This window comes from Phalacrocorax aristotelis, chromosome Z, assembly GCF_949628215.1.
Source record: "Phalacrocorax aristotelis chromosome Z, bGulAri2.1, whole genome shotgun sequence".
Taxonomy (NCBI): domain Eukaryota; kingdom Metazoa; phylum Chordata; class Aves; order Suliformes; family Phalacrocoracidae; genus Phalacrocorax; species Phalacrocorax aristotelis.
The window spans coordinates 73240611-73258268 of record NC_134311.1 but is presented as its reverse complement, the minus strand read 5'-3'; the positions used below and the strand labels follow the sequence as shown (position 1 = coordinate 73258268).

Genomic DNA, 17658 nt, shown 5'->3' with positions numbered 1-17658 from the left:
TTCTTTGCTAGCGATTAGACTCAGTCCATACCTGGGTTCTACCCTATTACCCTCCTTACGCTCTGGCCTCCCTGTCTATCTACTCTAAAGGTGAGCATCTAAAGTTAGGTAATTTCCTTCTTTCCCTGATTTGCCAGGTATCCTTTGGACAGTAGCTCCCTAAATGCAGGAACATGATTTGGAAAAGGCATGGGGAATTACTGAAGACATTTCAGGATATAAGCACAAAATTCACCTTCATCAACTTACTATATTTTAACAACTCATCTCTACATTCTGGCCCAGCTCCACCCAACCTATACCTTCTGTCATGCTTTGGTACAGTTCTCTGCCTTGCAACCTTGTCCCTTCTTGCCTTTACCTCCATCCTTTCTTCCTTACTCTTTAATTCCACCTTTTTCATCCCAAAGCATGGTGCTAGCTCTCCCTTTCTCTCCCCTTTTGTATCTGAGACGTCTCCCCCTCTTCATGCTCCAAAAGAGGTCTTGCTCCTTCTCACAGCAAAACCCATGTCCTGGAGGGGAAGAGAAGGCTCAAAAGAAGTTCCTTGTTTCTTGGCAAACTGGAGATTCAGAATATATATGACATGATGATGTGGAAAGTGGAACATATTGTCAATGGCAGAATTGACATCTAAGCTGGAGAAAACAAACCAGGAGATAAATAAAATAAACAAAAGTCTGGAAGATTAAAGGAAACCCCCGGATAATTTATTAGATTAACACCTCACACACACACATAAATATTTGCTCAAGATGGGATTCAACAGTGAGACTGCAGAGGCTAGAAGTGGAAAGGGTGTGATTGGTACATGTCTATGGTGTGCAAGGTACACAAAAGCAATGCCTACACAAACAATCGGCAAGTGTGTGTGTGTCCGAGTCACTTGGGAAGAACACAAAGTGAAGGTATGCGTAGGAGCCTTTACAGAAGTCACATTACTCCAACAAAGCCTCATGTAAAACGCAGCCCAATGTGTAGCTGAAGCATATTAACTGGGAACACTCTGGACAAACAATCTATGGCTGGACTAACTCCCCAGAGGCAGCTTCCTAATATAGGAGCTTAAACTTAAAAGGACACTGTCAAGTGATTGCTTTCGCTGGTTTAATTTTTGCATTTCCTCCACTGTTTTAGCAGATGGAAAACAATTCCCCTCCCAGTCCCAACTACTGATTTTGTCCTTTCCTATTTGACAATCATTGATTTTTTTTCTAAGGCTATAAATGTTTTAATAACTTCAACTTTGTAGTGCCTCATGGCAAAATATCTTTGCTTGCGCTGACTGCTAAACGCTATTCCTAATGTACTGCAGATAACTAGAGCAAGAGCCAGCACTATAAAAAATGATTTTTCACAGGGTCTACCAAATTAATAGCTTTGTTTCTTCACTCACATCTTACAGGCAGTTAAAACAGGCAGGTCTCCACCCATCAGACATGTCAACCACCTTAATTCTAGAATTCTTGGCTTCATAAAGGTATGCTTCCCATGTAGCTCTGACTGATGGACAGCACCTTGAGCATAGAGCTCACAACCCTGAAAACGTCCTTTTAAAAAGAGCTACTACCAAAATATAGATTCAAGTCAAAAGTCACTGTCAGAATTAGAATTGTTAATGAACAAAATGGATCATAAGGAATCCTAAAGCAGCTAAAAATTGGCACCCATAAAGAACCAAAGAACAGAATGCTCCCATGCGGTGTTCTCGACTGGGTACATAAAGGCACCTTTCAAGAGATATACATGTATTTTTTGCTGTTTCCAAAGGTCAGTTAGCACTTATTAGAAAAAGCAATTAAAGTTTCAGTCAAACTGGAAAAGAGAAGAGAAGCAATTGGACTGAAATCAGAAAATGGTTTCTTTATAAATGTCAATCCTTAACAAATAAAATCCCCAACAACACTAAAAAACACCAAAACCCAACCTAAAACCCTAAGATCTATGTGATGGTCATTTCTTCATGGTTTGCCACAATTATTCCTTGTACATTTTTCTTTCCCTTCCCCTCCCTCTCCTGCCATCTTAAAGAAACAGACTACTCAGCCAGCAGAATGAGAAAACCTATTTTTCCACCTGCTATATTTGGGTCAGGGCACTGAATACATCTTTAGGGCTTTAGGCAGAAACCTGTGCCTTCAAAGGCTCAGGGAGCAGAACAAGGAGGACATTAAACAGCAGACAGACATATTGGAAAGAACTATAATACCTCACTGACAGCCAGGCAGACCAAGCGGGGCCTTTCCATAGTCAATTTCTGCTCCAGTAATGCTGCTGTCCTCCTTTAAACTCCTCCAAGAAGCTTTTAAAATTCAGTTAGGATGCAAGGAAAGGATATCCCCTAATTTGTGATTAAGTCTGGGCCTGAATGAAACAGCTCAGAGTAACCTGAGGTTCATCTTCCCCTTCATTCTCCTTTTGTTTCACCGCTATAAGAGCACGGTGCTGCCAGGGGCGCGTGCTAGATATCCTGCACTGGTGCTCGGGCCTCACTGCAGAGCTGCGCTAGCTCCTCTCAGAGCACCAAATGCCGCGCAGAAGCGAGCATGTGGGAGGCAGGCAACAGCAGTACCCCAAGGATAAGTACAGCCACTTGCTGCCATTAAGATAAGCAGGGTTGCCTAAAGAGACTGTTGGAAAAGCTGTACTGGCCCACAAAGTGGTGTTTGGGAGCAAATGGCCTAGAACTTGCCCGTACTGGCTTAATTCTACCTTTCCCTTGCTGCAATTTTACTGTGGAAAATGAGTATTTTAGCTTCATATTTCTAGGAACACATGCCGGTGGCTACTGTTACAATAAAATATGAACACTGCATTGTGGAGAAAATGACCATTAATCCTGTAATCTGCAGTCATTTTTACCAATTCGGCACATTTCTTTAAATAACCAAGTACATGCAGTAGATGGAAGTGCATTTAAATAAACTGAAATAGATACAGCATGAATAATTAAAGCCAGCAGGGAAATGTGCCTTGCGAGCCGCTAGTGGAAATAATTACTGATTTGTCTTATTTACAATGGAGCCTGGATACAGGATCAAAATAGTGCAAGTTAGTGAAAATGTCTTAAGACTGTTCTTATACTACCACTACTATATATTTCATCTTGAAAAGTACATCAAATAGGTTTTGGACCACTACACTTTCTGTCTGTGTTCTGCTATTTCAGGGTTAGGTTACCCAGCACATAAACTCTGTCAAATAGTGCTGATTTAAAGAGGAATATATTTAAACAGATGTGTAGTACATCAACCTGCAAAATCGTCTATTAATGTTACTAGACACTCTATAGTGAGATTATGATATAACCTCTAAAAAACCAGCTTGTTAAATATCATAGTGTTGAAGGAAAAAGCAGATCATAAAATCATTGAAAAAAGTACTAAAGTGCTTGTAGCTTTATAATATGCCAGGTTTTAAACAGGCTTGTTTAATTAGAAAATAATCTGCTTTGAACGTTGTGGTTCTTGAATTTTAGGCCATTCTTGCAAACTGCTTTAGAGCTAAAAATCGATAATGAAATATACTTCCGATATGAGGCTGGCAAAACTGTGACTTCAATCTATTAGAAAATGTTGTAGATGAAAAAAATTTCTATTTTAGAATGATTACTTGGCACATGAAAGGTTTAGGAAAAAAGTTAACACTTTCTGATTGGTTGACCCCCAACAACATTCTTTGATCATGATTACTAAATCCAAAATGAAACTGGATGCTAATTAGCTATTAGCTAGAAGAGGGAAGAGAAGCAGTTGTCACTCAAATAATTTAAAAATGGTGCTTTAACACAAACAAATCAGCAATAAAAAGGTCCTAAAAATTCTACAGAAGGGCTGTAGACTAATGAGGTGTGTCAAATGAAGAAAATCTCCTCAAGGAGCCGGCTCTCCTCTAGCTCATCTGCTCTGCTTCTGGAGCTGCAAGGGGTCTGGTACCAATTCGACGACCCGTGGCTCACATGACGAGGTGGGTGCATCTTCTTCTTTTTGTAAGATTCTCTGCAGAGGTGTCCTGGAGCAGGTATCGGACTCATAGATTCAACCAGGTCAAGAAGACAGGCTTTGTACCTACAGAAACAGACCAAGAAAATGGAGGTCCGTTAAGCATCACAGCATCATGCAGGAATTGAATCCAGTCTTCCTGCCTTTGTAATTCAGACTAGACCTAGATTTGTCTGATGGGGGCCACCAGCACAGAATGAATTTTGCTGTATGGGCTCCTATGAGGAATACCAGCACAGAGGTAGTGAAAAAGAGCATGAGCAAAGCATGGGTGCTTAGGTTATTTTAAGCTGTTTCATCAGCTTTTCCATCTGAGGTGTGTAATGTCTTAGTTGCACTCCAGGGAGTGAGGACAGGCCTCAGAGATATGACAGCCAAATACAGCGAACAGGTACAAGGTAGACCCACACAAGTAATGGTATAGTGACTTATACACATGCTGCACTTTTTTGAATAGACCTCTACACTTGATTTAGTTTCCCAGGGATTTGAAAACAGCAGGAGACATTATTATTATTGCTACAAACTACACGTGCTTCCTGTAAATCTCTATGCGCTATATGGAGCCTGTCTGGTGGAAGCACTGGAAGAATATAATCTAAGCAAGGCAATACAAAATCAAAACTTCAAGCACCAAGAGAAAAGGCAAAGGTGCTCAACATTACTCAGGCTGTCCTTTAAGTACGAGTACAGATGTGGGGGAAGGTTACAAGCTGATGTTAGGTGGTAACACACACTGAATAATGGCAGTTACTTCAGACAGAGACTTCCTATTTATATTCACACAAGACAAGACCCGATCTAAATATCAGCACAGGATTGATCATTACAATATATTTTCTCCTGTCCAATTTTAAATGTCTTAATACTGTTTCCACTGCTTCCCCAAGGAGGCTGTTCCCCAGCCTAAGAGACATTACTCAAAGAGTTTTACCCAAGAGTCGCCTTTGTTCTACCCTGTTGTTAGCACCAACCTGCCTGATGTTCCCAATGCTGACATAATTCACACGTTGAATGACTTACATTCCCAGAACATTATTCACAGCATCCAACCTAAAGTATCAGTGTGGCAGGTTGGTTTCCACAGGGCACCTCTCTTGTAAGCAGAAAGAGTTTATCCATAGGGTGAGGAAACGTCTCAAGCTGCTTCCTGCTCTGAGTCCTGGTGGAAAAGCCTGTTTTTCCTTTCAGGACAGTGGGAGCCTAGGAAGGCTAAGCAACTAAGTCAGACAGCTGGGGTACGTTCCTCAGCTTGGATAGGCTGAAAAATTGTTAAGTGAAAATAATCACAACAGATCGTTGATGGGAGATTAGCAGCGGCCAATGTATTTCCCAGCAGCAGACTACCACTTGTGCTGTCCGATAGTGCCATGCAGTGAGTGTTATGTCCCAACCGTCATCAGAAGACTAACCATTACAAGGTAACTTGTAGTTATGTCCAAGACACAGGAATACTTCTTCAGCTCAAAGGAGGTAACTGTGGTACTGATGGGATAATACTGATATTAGCAGCAACCACTGGAGTTATACTATGATCGTTTGGAAAACTCAGCTCTTGCATTTCCTGCAGTTCTTGTTGTTTCTTCCAATCTGACGATCACCATCATTTCTAACACAGTCCGACTCAACATTACTGCCTCCTCACAGGGCTCTCTCCTCCATTTGACTACCTAGAGATTTTTTAAATTTTCCTTCAGGTGTACTAGCTTGCATTTCACCTGATCAGAACCCCATTTTGCAAATTTCTTTTTCACATTTTAAGCTTGTCTGTGTCTTTCTATTATCTGTCTAAATCAAAGCTAAAATGAGTGACTCAAAACAAAAAAACACAGCTTTAGTTTTGTTTCAATTGGACCCTACTCAAATGTGATGCCCTACAGTTACCCTAACCAAAAATTTCAGAAGGACATGGGGGTTTTGGCTAGCCAAGCAAGACCATTTTAGAGGGGTCTTTTGTTTGTGTTATCATTCAGCAAGTACCCTCTAAAAACTGAAGCTCTGTAAAGATATCTCCAGTGTAAGATGGAATAAACCACAGTGATAGTAAGAACTAGCGTATAGCTATATTAGACTTTTCATGTAGAGAAGGTTTTGGACGATACTCTATATATAGATATACACAGATGCTTTGAACCCCACAGAAACCCAGTTAACACATACACTGGTTTCATTAGCCACACCTAAAACTTCTTTTTAGATTAATCTAGTCTAGCATACAAATGCTTATCTCCTCTGACTGTAGTGCTATCATAAAATTTCAATTTCTCCAGCAGCCACATTCAATCACAGATTAGGTAGGGGGAAACCAAACCAGCCAGTGCATTTATAGCAAACGTGCAGTCCCTAGATTTCAGCAGTACCTTTCAGTTCATTTCTTCTGCAAGTTTATCTAACTTTTACAGCATTTCTGCTATCAGGAAGGCTAAATGATTTGGCAGATTACTAGCACAGCAAATAGCAAAGATTATGTAAAAGACCAGGTGTTGTAAATCAGTCTATTTGACACCACAGTTATATATGCAATAAAGTGAATGACCTCAGCTAACAGAGCGCTATCTGATAAAGAGAATGCTCCTCGCAGGTATTTAGTGTTTAATCCCATGATAATGGTTTGCCCTGGTTTGTCTAGGCAACATCAGACAGCATCTGGCTGGAGGCAAGAGAGTAGACCTAGAATGGTTTGAAGCTCGCAAACACAATTTTCTCACCATTAATTTTTATCCGAATATTTAAAGAGACACAGTCAGAATGCTCAAATCCTGAAACTCAGCTTCTCTAAAACCAGGATATGTATTCCTTGCATGATGTGAACAAATGCAGAAGTAAAAACTGCTTTCATTATTATTATTATCATCATCACCATCTTCGTTACTTCACTTAACGGCTTCAGTGAAGTCAAAGCTGCAGGATCATGCACCCAAGAGTCAGAACATTTTAAACAGGAAAACTGATCTGGCAAACTTGGCTTGTGAATACTGAATGCTCTCTTAATGCAAATTATCAACCAACGGTGCCCTCATATTGTTCATGCTTCCCAAGAAGAAAAAATTCCCAAATGTTCTGTGGAAGTACCAGCTCTATATATTAAGGCACAGAAATACCTCACATACAGATGCTCAACCAACCAACCAAAGGTCCCATTAGTGCTAGCTGCTTACACACATTTTCTTTGATGGATTTTGCCATCTCAACAGAAGGAAAATGAGGTGGGCAACTGCCCCTTTAAGGACGGTGTGAATTCAGTCTGCCTTCAACTTTTTGGGACACTTGCCAGTATGCGAGAAAGTCAATGAGCACCTCCGCAACAGACTGGAAAACAATCTCTTTTCTAAGCCTGGTTTTGACACTTCCCCATGTATATTCTTTCATCTAACTTTCATGAGCTTGAAAGTCTGCAAGCTTCATCATGGGAGAAGAAAATTTGTAAAGTCTAAAAGTTTGGATTATAAGTCTAACTATTTAGACAACTAAAGTTTGGTGAAAGTAATATTATCATAAAGTCTCCAAAAATTCCATCAGGAAAGGGAACACAAAGAATTAAGCGTACAAAGCATGGGGAAAGCAGGGCCACGTGCAAGGGGACAGAGGTGGGAGTAGAGAGAACAAACCAAAGAAAGCTTTGAAGCTCTTCTTTTAACAAGGAAGTTCAACCTTTGGTTTTAGTGTAGAAGGTAAAACTCCAACTATGGCTCAGAGAGTCGCATGGAGATGCCTGAACTATCTGAGAATTAGGTAGCACCAGGATCAAGCCAGTATAGCTGCGTCAGTGCAGAACTGTGACCTGGGCGGCTAAATCCGACCTGGTCAGGCATTGCACAGTACTGTGACAGGATTCCCTTAATCTCCTCTGTACAATTAACACAAGTTGCTGGAAATTTGGCTCTTTGGGCACTAAAGCGCTTTTGGAAATTTTCTAAGAAACTTGCAGCATTGGCTCCTAATTAAATAAGTATCTAGTATTGTTTATACACTCTTAATACAAAAGAGTTTTGTAGTCCATCACTAAGGTAACAGGAAACATCGTAAAGCATTACAATTCAGAACAGCTCATTAAAAGTTCCCATTTTAAAGAGGAAAACAGCATAAAAATAAACACAAGTTGGCACAGAGCTAAATCTTTACTTCCACAGTGTTTCTGTTTCACTGCCTGTGCAGCAGCAATACAACTCTCTGAACACTTACAGGTGCATCTTACCTTGCACTGTGTTTCCAGACTGAATGGAAAGGAAGGGTCTCACATTTTTATGACAAACACGCAAATGTGGCTGCTGCTCTGGGACCTGTAAGACCACTTATTCCCAGGATGGTTGCTGAGAAATCACCTGAAACCACTTGGTATTCTGTCTAATATAACTTGCTGGGCAATCAAGAGTTCCAACAGTTCTACAATGTACAGTACCTAAAAAATGGTCAGATTATGCAAAAGTGACACACTGAACTCATTACTGTGCAGGATATCAGAGAGAATGGTGCTCTTGAAGGTAACTGCAGAGCACCCTTGCACCCAATGGCTCAACAGTGATGTTTGTTTATTTATTCATTTAGACATTTGAGATATGTCATTGAATTTTTAATGTCTATTTCCCATTGCTGGTAAAATATATTCCTTACACGCTGTTCAGTTTTTAAACTACTCTATTGTACTGTCATATTGTGCAGTCCCATTTAACTAATAATATAATTTGTTCCCTCCTGAAAAAACAGCACAACCCTAAGCAAGTTTGATATTTGGAGGAGCAGGAACTTCCTCATGAGGCAAAATAATAAACTTATTAGAATCATAAATACTCTGGCAGTGAGATATATTTCTTTAAACAAGCAGTGTCAGGTATTATTTGATCACTGTGTTCAGAGATATCTTTTCATTTACAGTCTCTGAAAATTTATTCTTCAATCATAAATGTGTACAAAACACACAGAATGTCTATTCTGCAAGGTGATGGCATTTCAACAAAGCGTACTGGCAATACGGTTTTGGAGATTAGTAGCTCTATAGGCTTACTTTACTTAACTGTATATACCAAAGGAAATAAAAAGGTTTATTTTTATACTACTGCTTATATTTTCAACATAAAGTTCAAAGTGATTTACTAATGTTACATGAATTGCCTTTGAATTATGGTACAGTATTGTGCCTAAGTACAAAGCCTAACACTATTTTGTATTCATAAAACACCTCCTGCCTCCAAGCACTTTACAAATGTTAAATACAGCTAAGAACACATTCAATGGGTAGGGAACAGACCCATTTCACAGAAAATGAAACTGAGATTATTGTTATTATAAAGCAAATATCTAATCCCTATTTGATGAGAACAAACAGGGCAAACAAAAGCAGGAAAAAAACAGACGCAGAGAAGAAGTGGCCTCAGCAGTTGAACTGCTCCAAACCTGAAGACACCACACTAGTGATACAACCCGAGGTTATCTGAAAAAAACATCAGTTATGATTGATCATGCACCCCCAAGTTAACCCAGGCTCCACGGGCACAGAGCAGAACCCTACCCAAATTAGAGAGTCCTAGCCACTTCCTGCCATCTTTATTCTTGCATCCATAATTGTTGCATTAGGGATGCTAGATGTACCTCCGTGGCTTGTCCTTTCTACACCCATGTACCAACCTGTGGTCCATAAATGTGCCTAATTCCTTTTTCAACCTGCTGCTTCCACAATCTCCTGTGACAGCAAGCTCAGGAAGTTCAATGCTATTGAAAGGCATACTTTTGTTTTCTGTTTTAATCTGATATCCTTCTAGTGCCATCAAGTGCCTTTTAAGGATTGACCGCAGTTAGTCTCTCTCACATGGTGGGATCTGGTGAAAAACAGTTCCACATTCAACTTCTCTACCACCTTCACAATGTTGTAAACCCTGATCATTCTCTCAGTCAGTCTTTTCCTATCCTACTCCTTTTGGCTTCTCCTTATACGGCAGCTGCTTCATCACCTTGGTCAGATTAATTGTCCTGTGAACCTTTTCTAGTTTCCACTATGTCCTTCGTGAAGGACAAAGACTAAAGGTACACGTCGGAATGAAAATGTGGGTACACCAAGGCCTGTGTATGCACAAGCTTTGTGAAGCTCTAGGAAGCTTTGCACTTCACAGATTCTAACCACCTGCTCTGAGTTCTGTATCAGATAGGCATGGTGTCGATGACTCTTTCCTAGGTAAATTACATTTTTGTCGACTCAGTTTTTACACCTTTTTGGAATTTCTTGCTATTGACATGGCATTTGAAATCTGAAATAACTTATTATCATCCACAGACTTATTAGGTCACCCAGGAGATTTTGCTGTTCACTTCTTGCTCCAAGTCACTGATGAAGAACCAGCCTAGCAGGTTCCTGGGGGACCCCACTGCTGACTCTTCTCCATCACGAAAAATGAACATTAAGTCCCTTTGCCTGCTGTAATTTAATCAGCAGTAAATACATAGTAGGACCTTTCCTCTAATACTGCACAAACTTGATTCTTTAACAACCTTTGTGGTGGAACCTTGGTAAAGGCCTTTTGAAAGTCCAAATGCATTATGTCCACTGGATCCTCTTTGTGTCACCAGATTTCTGGGTTCAGGTTCCGTAGGTCTGAGCTGATGTCTCAGATTCTTCCTTCTCTCCCTCCTTGCTGCATGAGTATAATCCAGGTTTTAACTAGCATTCTATTTGTCCCAGCAAGTCTGAGATGAACATGCTGATGAATATTACAGACTAGTTGGATAGGAAATTAAAGCTGGGAAAGGCGAGTTGACTTTGCAGTCATTCCCTGAAAGGCCACAAGTCAGGATAGGGGACCTTGCCTTTCATATGTGAACTGCACCTTCAGTGACCAAAGCACAGCCTCAGGGGATATTCACATATTGTGACTCTCAAGATGCTGAAACCAAAAAAAGAATACAGGGAAGTGCAATTCTTAAGGCTGAAATATCAATAAAATAAACAAGATTAAATCAATAATCAAAGGGACTCTGCCAGTTAGCCTGAGATTAGCATTTTACTTCCATGCAGATTGGGACTTAGAGCAGACACTTCACTGTGGGGTACAGGAGGAGGTAAATTCAACAGTGCTATCCATGTATTTAAATCAGCTCTAGGTTGGAACGTATTTCTTGCCTGTAACAGAATCACAGAATGGTGGGGGTTGGAAGGGACCACTGGACATCATCTCGTCCAACCCCACTGCTTGAGCAGGCACACCCAGAGCAGGGGGCACAAGAAAGCATCCAGGTGGGGTTTGAATATATCTAGGGAAGGAGACTCCGCAATCTCCCTGGGCAGCCTGTGTCACTGCTCTGTCACCCTCACAGGGAAGAAGTTTTTTCCCTCATACTCAGGTAGAACTTCCCGTGTTCCAGCTTGTGCCCATTGCCCCTTGTCCTGTCGCTGGGCACCACTGAAAAGAGCCCGGCCCCATCATTCTGACACCCACCCTTCAGATATTTATAAGCATTGATAAGATCCCTGCTCAGTCTTCTCTTCTCCAGGCTGAACAAACACAGGTGTCTCAGCCTTTCCTCATAAGGGAGATGCTCCAGTCCCTTCATCATCTTCATAGCTCTCTGCTGGACTCTCTCCAGTAGTTCCCTGTCTTCCCTGAACCGGGGAGCCCAGAACTGGACACAGTACTCCAGATGTGGTCTTGCTAGGGCAGACTAGTGGGGGAGGATAACCTCCCTCGACCTGCTGGCCACACTTCTTTTAATGCACTCCAGGACACTGTTGGCCTTCTTGGCCCCAAGGGCACGGTGCTGGCTCATGGTCACCTTGCTGTCCACCAGCACTCCCAGGTCCTTCTCAGCAGAGTTTCTCAGCAATGGGTCTGTATTTTCCAAAAGCATCTTGAAGTTTCTTAACTCTTAACAAAAAAGATCACACTGCAGAATATTTCAAAGCAATTGAAAAAAGATCTGAGCCTTTTATTTAAAATACATCACACAATGTAAAACAGAATATATTTACACAGTGTCCTCAGCAAGAGCCTCCCGGAGTGCTGTAAAACCCACACCCACATAATAGAGAGCTTACAGTATCAGAGACTTTTAGAGAACTCTTTGAGGCGATATTCACAGAATCATAACCTAGAGAAGGAAAAGACTTATTAGATCATCCAGCCATCTCCCTGCTGACTGAGAACCATTCCCTACAGTGTGCTTCCTCACAATTGTTGCTAACAATCAGCCTCTCGCTATTCTCCTTGGGAAGTAATTCCACAGCCAAATATATCTCACGCTATCATTACCATTATTACTTATTTATAGGCTACAGTATAACCTAAAGGGCCTTGATCAAGATCAGGGGACCCACTCTACAACCACTTCTAAGAGCGATCCTCTCTCCAAAAGAGCACACAGCCTAAATAGATAAGTCAAAGACCAGGGGGAAAGATATAACATACAATTAAGGAGATCAGAATAGCACAGGAAGTGGCACAAATATTCCATGAACTTTTGCTTTGGAGTTTGGTAGGATGAAAAGGTAGGTGTCACAAACAAGAACATGTTTCTGATAGTCAGTTGGAGATAAACAAAGAGGATTTTCTTCCTCCTGGCTTCACACTATTAGTTTTAGCTAAAGATCTGGCATAGCACTGACAGATCCGTCTCCTTTTCTTGGTGCAAATACTTCTTAAGTATTTGAACAATATTACATTTCTCCCTTCTGCTCCAGTCTCAGTCAACATTTATCTGAGCCACACGTATTTTAATCTTCTCTCATAAATCAATACCCCTAGCATAGCAACAGATTTTGCCACTCTCCTCCGGTCTTTGACAGTATCTTTCCAGTAAGCAATCACCCAGAAATGAGCACCACATTCCCCTGGTGGGGTTACACAGAAGCAGAGAGGAGATCAGCTCCCTCCAGCACTCACGCAATGCTTCTCTGTGCGGACTCAAATGACAACGGCCTTTTTGCTACTGCTTCATTGCTCTACACATCCCTCTCTCATGTGTATGTATCGATGCACCACACTGCAACACATCCCTGTACGCTGCAAGACCTACGACACCAATGAGCAAAATGCCTCATTTTGTAGGGTTACTAAAAATTATCACTAAATCTTGTGGAAAATGGAATCAGAGATTACAGCCTTTGCACAGGAGAATTTGGAGAGAAGCAATTAAATTAGGTAACAATGCCACACCTTTGCTAACCAAAATGATCCATGCTTTGCAGAGTTATGGGATAATCCTCCCTCCCCAGTGTGATAAACAGGAGTAAAGAGCTAAAGAGGACTTGGTCTTGAAAGGGGCTAAGCACTGCTGATTTGCTCAGCCTTTTGCATATCAAAGAAACAGTGCACTAAAAGACATCTGATCCAGCAACAGCATCTCAAAAAACTTGTGCCCTAAGGCAGGGCTGATAAGAGATTTTTCTTCCACAGTTTTCACCCTGACTTCACCTATGATAGCATCCAACCGACTGTCATTACTAAAATAAGAGTTACTGCAGCTCTCATTCCTCCTTGCTACACAAACAGGCCATTTTCACTTACCCAGTAGTCAGAGACCAACACCTGATTTCCTCCTCTTTCCCTGCACTCCTGTCTCAATGCTCCTAGTCCTTTGTTATCCCACCTCTCTGGTCCTGGTAACTCAGCTTTTTCTATTATTTTCTCTTCGGACTTCCACTCAGACCCTGCTGCCATATTACCAACCTGTTAAGTACAACTGAAAGCGCTTCTTCATTGTTTTTGTCTCTGTGTGCTTCTAGTAGCTAAAAATCAGCAAACACAGACACACACACACACCCCTGACTGTTTCTTTTAAGGTATGGCTGCAGGCAGCTGAATTGGCATAACTGAGGTTGTAATAATTCTGGAAGAGGAAGGGTGAACAAAGACATGAGTGCTGGGAAGTGAAGAAGCCTTTTAAATCAGATCTGCCAGGGACAGAAGAATAATTTAGAATGAAGTTTTAGTATAAATGAAAGAAATTACAGATCCACGGAACTACCGTGGAGTTTAACAACCACCTCTACAATCGCTCTGTTTGTATTGTCCTTCTCTCCCTTCCCACACACCCGTTTCTGTCTCATCAAGTCTGAAAGCTCTTCAGATCAGAAAATGAACCTCAGTATACGTACAGGACCTGGGGCCCTGATTCTGCTGTGATATTACATAATAACTGCACTTCAGAGCATGCTTAGCTTTTATTCCCTTTAAGCACTCTGTCATCACAGCATATCTTCAGCAAGATCTTCACCCTTTATTGTTCTGGGCCAAAACTAAGCTGTCATCATCTTTTCTGCCATACCTCATCCCCCTACTTCTCCTGTCCTAACAGCCTTTCTTCTCAATTTTTTGCTTTTACAAGTTTGTCCCCAAGCATCTTTCCCCTCAAAGCAAACTCTAATTCAATGAAACATCTGTAAAATTGTACTTTTTCTTTTATAATGCACTAAAGCCTCTGACAAAGGGTTGCATATGTAAGTCACAGGGCAATTCTGCACCTCTGCTCTGCCAGTCTCAGTGTCACCCCTTAGTTTTGATTTCTTTTCCATGTTTCATCTTTTTCCCAGTGGTCTTAAGGCAAAGCTGGGACTACCTTACACCCAGTACACTGCCTAGAACTTTGTGAGTACCGAGTAGGTACAAAACAATTTTAAAGGGCATGGCTGAGGGGAAAAAAAAAACCCACAACATGCAGCTTCAAAGTCCATCACCATTTACATGGATTAGCAATCTGTATTTTTTTCACAAGATCAGTCCAAATTCCCAGCCTGCCAGATAATAAATCAACTTTTTGCTTCAATTATACAGTCACTGGGAGATCTGCATAGTTTTAGGTCAAGCACTTATAACCATTTTATGATTCCAAAGTTTCTTACCTTGTCATTTAGTTACTGAACTGTGAGCTTTCATTGACTTTCTAACCATTGTGGCAAGAACTGTTACTAACTGTGCAAGATTTAAAACCTCATTGAGCAGAAGAGCAAAATCGGACTGCAGTAGTTTTAGGTATATATTGGGCTGGAATCATGACCCTATGGAAGCCAATGGAAGTTCCGCCACTGGCTCACTGGGGCTGGGTTTCTTCCCTGCATGCTGCCATTCATTGTGTCAGGGTGAATAAGTATTGCAAGCTCTCTATTTTACGCCCTGGGAATGAGATGCCTCAGTGAACGCTTGGAAATTATTTATTTTACACCTTTTTATTTTTATTTTTTTTTTTTAATTTTCTATTCTGGTGAAATATTTTACCTACAGTCAATTGCTGTACCTAAACACCAACTCTCCCTGTGGATCTGTATGATCCCTCCTCTCCTGCTTGTCAGCTTAGTTTCTTCTGCTCTGGTATGGAGTGTTTAATCGCAAAATCTAGCACTCAAATTCTTCTGTTTCTTAATTATCTCTGCTCTGTCAGCTATATCAGTGAAAACAAGTTACCATTAGACAATTCAGATACTAGTACACACCAAGTTGTGATAATATAGAGTCCTGTATTACCGTCATTATGGAAGAGCTGTTTCAGGGAGGTTTAAGAAAAATAAATAAGCCCAGCACTTCTAAATGTCCAAAAACCTAAAGATGTCTTAACTATTCTTCAATATCTTAATCATTCTGTAGAATCATGATCTTGTATTATGGCCATTTTAAATGAAAGGTTTGCTGCTCTGCACAGTTGCCACTTCCTTCTAATTGTGAATTAAAGCATAATTTAACATGGCTTTATGCCAGCATGACTAGAAAAATTTACAGATACTAACTCTGGTTGAAATAGGGGGGGGAAACCAGTTATATTTCTTTAAGTAATAGAAAATCACTCACCAAGTTGTACTTTAAAACAAAACACTAGAGCTTTAAGTTGACAAACTGACTTGAATTAAACCACATAAAAAAGTGCTTGCACTGTAAATCTTACAGGGCAAAAGTGATGGTAGGTTATCATTCTGTTTATTAGCATGCACTTTGGAGAGTTCAGGGCAAGTATGGATACGCATTCATTCCATTTTATACCACACATTACTGAAAACACATTCTCCATAAATAATTCATAAATGCATTGTCTGAAATTTCAGATTCCAAAAATACAACACTGTTTTCAACTTTATGGTTGCTTGGTCTTCAAAACAGAAACAGACAATTGGATGGATGGACTTGGCAAACCTGATAAGAACCCATCAGTCAGAATTACACTCTAGAGGTAAATGCAAACATCTCCCAGCTCCTGATCACTGTAACAGCAAGGCCATGACGATACCCCCCTCTGCTTGTGCTAGCAGTCCCTTGGTAGGGAACAGGGAGAAAAAGAGAAAGGGCAGAAGTAACTAAGTAGCAAGAAGAAAGTGTTGAGTCAGAGGCTTGATTTTAAAAAGAACATTTATTAGAAAATACAATGCCCTGCTGTTCTCTTTTCATGAGCTGAGTGCATAGCAGGGGAGTTAGGAGACAAAAGAACGTTTTACAGGATGGTGTGGTAGAGAGCTATTGGGGTTGAAACCAGGTAGAAACACAGAGGAATTTAAAGCTGAACTACTGTAGTAGTTAAATACAGGGAAAGGACCTACTTTGCCTTGCAAAAAGCCCAGACTCCAACACAAACACGAGCACTCAGCTCTTAATTGGTATCACTTCGTTAATGCTAATGTCATAGTGACTGGCATAATCTTTTCTGCCAGATATGCCAGCATAAGAGAGGCGAGCAGGATCTTGCAGTTCATCAAAAGTCTAATTTCTGCAGGGCGCAGAGTGACCACAACAATCACTGAAGAAACTGAAGTATGCTTCATAGGCTACAGCGCTGAAGTTTTATATGCCTTGTGATTTTGTATCTTGCTGGCATTATATATGCAGTTTATGCTCAGTTTCTTCTTTTTCCTTTGTAACATACTCAGAAGCCTTACATCAACTGCTTTTCAGTCAGATTTGCGTTCACTTGCTCTGTTCTACTCACCTCCCATTGAGAGGCATACACGAATTTGGGTACTTTATCTAGTGAAACCCTTGGTGCCCAGCCCTAACAGAACAGCCCACAATCTCCCTATTTGCTAGCTCTTGAACTGAACTTATTCACTCCAGTTCGCCTGAGAACAAATGTTGCAACTGAGCTCGAATACTTGGCATCCCAATGTATTGACCGCCTAGGCACAGACTATACAGGAAGAAACAAGGCTACCGTAAAAATTATATTCCAGTAGCTAACCACTGTAAAACTTCCTACTCGGCACGCAGTGTGGAAAGGTTGGGACTATCTTTCACTCAATTCCTTTCCAGGTGTGCTGAACTCTCTGGGGTAATCTTTAAATCAGCTGAGATTTCATACATCAAAGATGAGGATACATAATTCAAGAGAAGCCACTGAGATAAAACAGTAGCTGTAAAAAATACAGCGTATTGGTGGTGCCTGGTTTAGCATGTCAAAGAGGGGTGACTGCTGGCGAGGAGTTGCATGCAGTCGGCACAAGAGCCTGCCGTGTGGCAAAGCAGGTAGGGTCGTCATAAGCTTCATAGGGACACAGGCACTGAATAGGCTTGACACTGTGCAAGTACCCAGTTAGAAGGCATCCTACAGAATAAAGCAGCAGTAAAGCATGGAGTACAAGGCGCTCAGGCCTGGTGTCCCTTGGCTGTAGTCATCACACACTAACAACCTCTTTCAGAAACTTTACACAGGTGGTAGGTGTCCCACTGAGATAAATTACCTACTTTCAGTTGCTGAACAG

General features: G+C 41.0%; 1 protein-coding gene across 3 annotated transcripts in view; it reads right to left on the bottom strand.

The window, feature by feature from the left end:
* Window positions 1-688: 688 nt before the first annotated feature.
* The window catches only part of KIAA1328 (KIAA1328 ortholog), a 178251-nt gene continuing 161281 nt past the window's right edge, over window positions 689-17658 (bottom strand). For 2 of the 3 annotated variants that reach the window (XM_075078654.1, XM_075078655.1), the window contains one exon: window positions 689-4067. In XM_075078654.1, coding sequence (XP_074934755.1) covers window positions 3854-4067 — 214 coding nt within the window. In that variant the 3' untranslated portion in view covers window positions 689-3853. The remainder of the gene's footprint in view (window positions 4068-17658) is intronic. The other variant, XM_075078657.1, reaches the window with a different exon arrangement.